We start from the raw sequence: 2,803 nt of genomic DNA, 5'->3' as shown, positions 1-2,803 counted from the left end.
AATGCTCCAAAAGTCGCCATATTTGCATAATTTTCCCAAAACAATCAAAATGATAATAAGCCACTAAACAACTCAAAAATGAGAAATATTATGCAAATAACGACTCAGAAAACGACCTATAAATAGGATTATTTCTACTCCTATCAAAGGATGGTCTATTTCTTTCCCAACGCAAATACGTTCTTGACATTATAAGTGAGGCTGGCTTACTTGGAGCACACCATGTTTCTACACCCATGGAACAGAATCACCATCTTGTTACCATCAATGGCACCATATTTAGGATACACGGAAGTATCGGCGACTTATAGGGTATCTAATCTACTCGACGATTACTTAATTTTAATTGTGTTACTCCGTACATATATTAGCTCAATTTATGGGTGATCCTCGTGTTGAATATTGGGAAGCATCTTTGAGAGTTTTGAGGTATTTGAACGGTTGTCCTGTACAAGGTATTCTGCTGCGTGGGGAGAGAAATTTTCAACTTTATGCTTTCTGCGATAGTGATTGGGCTAGTTTTCCTCTGACTCGGAAATTATTGACTGGTTACTTTATTTTACTAGGCTCTTCTCCCATCTCTTGGAAAACTAAAAAAACAACCAACGGTTTCCCGATCTTCTACAGAGGTCGAGTATCAGTTTATGGCTAGTACTACATGTGAGCTAAAATGGGTGAAATCCATTTTGGCGTGTTTTGGGATAAAACATGTGCGTCCCATGTAATTGTTTTTTATAGTCAAGCTGCTCTTCATATAGCAGCTAATCCAGTTTTTCATGAACGAACAAAAGAAATGGATGGTCACTTTATTCGTGATGCCCTCAAAGAAGGTCTGATTTCTACATCTCATATTCGGACCGGTGCACAACTAGCAGATATTCTGACCAAGGCCCTTGGTAAATCTCAATTTTCTTTCCTTCTTCACAAGTTGGGCATTTGCAATTTCCATGCTCTAACTTGAGGGGGAGTATTAGTGGAATATCTTGGTGATTATTCTGTAAATATTTTCCTTGATATGTTTTTCTAAGTTAGCTTATTTGTTTCATAGATTAGTTTTGCTATTTATGTAAGTATTCTTACTGTACAAAAACATTAGCTGTAGTTTTGTATAAATTGAAGGCTTCAGTTAATATCAATAACAAGAAAAATCATTCCCCAAAACTCTTGATTTCTCGCTCCAATAATAGCAAAATTGCTGAAATTCTAAAATAAAATTGCTAAAACATAAAATTGAACTATTCTAAAAAAAGTTTAGTTTATTGTAAGAATTAATTCCTCAATAAAAGATCAGAAGGATGATATATGTACGTTTTTAGGTCTAAGATAAAGTCTTTAATCGTCCCTTGAGTATTTCCGATATTGTCCCTGTTTTCTTTGGTGTCCCACATAATTAAATCGTCCCTTGTGTACCCTTTTTGATGATTAATGGATGCGTTATTTTTTTTATCCGTAAATATAAGTTCAATATTTTATTTTTGGTAGAAACAACCAAAAAGTTCTATTGAAATACTTCAAAGAGATTACACCTAAGCAACATCAGAACAGCCCTAATACAAAAGCCTGATACAAAAGCCTCAGGATGGCTAGCATACCAAAGAACAAAAACAGAAACAGAACAGCCCTAATACAAAAGCCTCAGGGCAACGAACTAGCTATATCAGAGCCTGATACAAAAGCCTCAGGATGACAAGCAACACAGACAGCAAAAAAGAACAAACAACAGTTTCAACCTGTTACAAAAGCCTCAGGCTGAAACTGAAAGCTCAAAACAATTACAACTGATGAATACATCTAAGGATCTCATTCAAAATGGTATTGGTGTTGTAGCCATTGAACTTATCCAGTAGAATGTCTCTGATTCTTCTCACAATAGCACTAGCATAGCTAGTTTCATTCAAAAAAATCTTTCTATTCCTTGCATTCCATAGAACATATACCACAGCTGCAAAGGTCACTCTTCTGATGTTAGCTAAAATGCTTTTGCCAGTTGCTTTCCTGCAAAACCAACTGACAAGCCTTCTCCAGGTCTCAATATTCTGATTGATCCTGCATATTGGCCAGAACTTCCTCCAAACTTCAACTGCCATGTCACAATTAAAAAGACAATGCTCAATTGTTTCAATCCCATTTGTACAATGGACACATACATTATCAGGAGTAACACCCCAGTTTTTCAGCTGGTCTTTAATTCTCAATCTTATCTTCAGGGCAAGCCAATGGATAAAGTTGTGCATGGGAATAGAGTTCTTTCCCCACACAATTTTGAACCAATGAGGACCAGAATGATGCTCTCTATAAACATTCCAAGTTTTGCTCACTGAAAACTTGTCAAGTTTCATGACCTTCCAATCGATTATGTCCTCAATATTAGGACTTAACTTGTAATTTTACTTTATGTAGTTCCAAGCTTCCTCAGAAGCCTCATCAATTGGGTCAGGAAAATCGCAAGCTCCATTCCTCCAAAGATCTGCAGCTTTGGTGTTTCTAGGAATGTCTGTATCTCTAATTTTTACCCTGGGAAAAGTTTCCATCATAGTGTTTCCCTGAACCCAAGGGTCATTCCAGAACTCTGTTCTAGCTCCATTACCCATTTTGTAATCAATAACTTGTCTGACTTCAGTTCCGACTCTCAAAATGCCTCTCCAGATCCAGCTAGACTTATCATTACTATTGATTCCCCAAAAACTCCTTCTTTTAATTTTGTTATTCTTTATCCATTTAACTCACAAGGACTCAGGCCTGTTGTGCAGCTGCCATATATGCTTGGTAATAGCAGCTTTGTTCCAATGTTTTTTACTCCTAA

At 36.5% G+C, this 2,803-nt stretch overlaps 1 protein-coding gene across 1 annotated transcript; it reads right to left on the bottom strand.

Moving 5' to 3' along the window:
* Nucleotides 1-1,498: 1,498 nt before the first annotated feature.
* Nucleotides 1,499-2,591, bottom strand: LOC126661835 (uncharacterized). The gene is made up of 3 exons (XM_050355715.1): nucleotides 2,392-2,591; nucleotides 1,777-2,292; nucleotides 1,499-1,583 (listed from the first exon to the last, which is right to left on the bottom strand). Exons 1-3 carry the CDS (start codon nucleotides 2,589-2,591, stop codon nucleotides 1,499-1,501), a joined length of 801 nt encoding a protein of 266 aa, XP_050211672.1.
* Between the last annotated feature and the right edge of the window lie 212 nt (nucleotides 2,592-2,803).

Source organism: Mercurialis annua, linkage group LG8 (genome assembly GCF_937616625.2).
Source record: "Mercurialis annua linkage group LG8, ddMerAnnu1.2, whole genome shotgun sequence".
In the NCBI taxonomy this organism is placed as follows: Eukaryota; Viridiplantae; Streptophyta; class Magnoliopsida; order Malpighiales; family Euphorbiaceae; genus Mercurialis; species Mercurialis annua.
Note: the sequence above shows the minus strand (reverse complement) of the source record. Positions and strands in the feature narration are given on the sequence as shown.

Coding starts and splice junctions, on each gene's coding strand:
- LOC126661835 (XM_050355715.1), bottom strand. CDS start 2,591: ATGGGTAATGGAGCTAGAACAGAGTTCTGGAATGACCCTTGGGTTCAG. Junction 2,293..2,391: donor GAAGCTTGGAACTACATAAA/GTAAAATTACAA, acceptor GAATGTTTATAG/AGAGCATCATTCTGGTCCTC. Junction 1,584..1,776: donor CTTAGATGTATTCATCAGTT/GTAATTGTTTTG, acceptor TTGGTATGCTAG/CCATCCTGAGGCTTTTGTAT.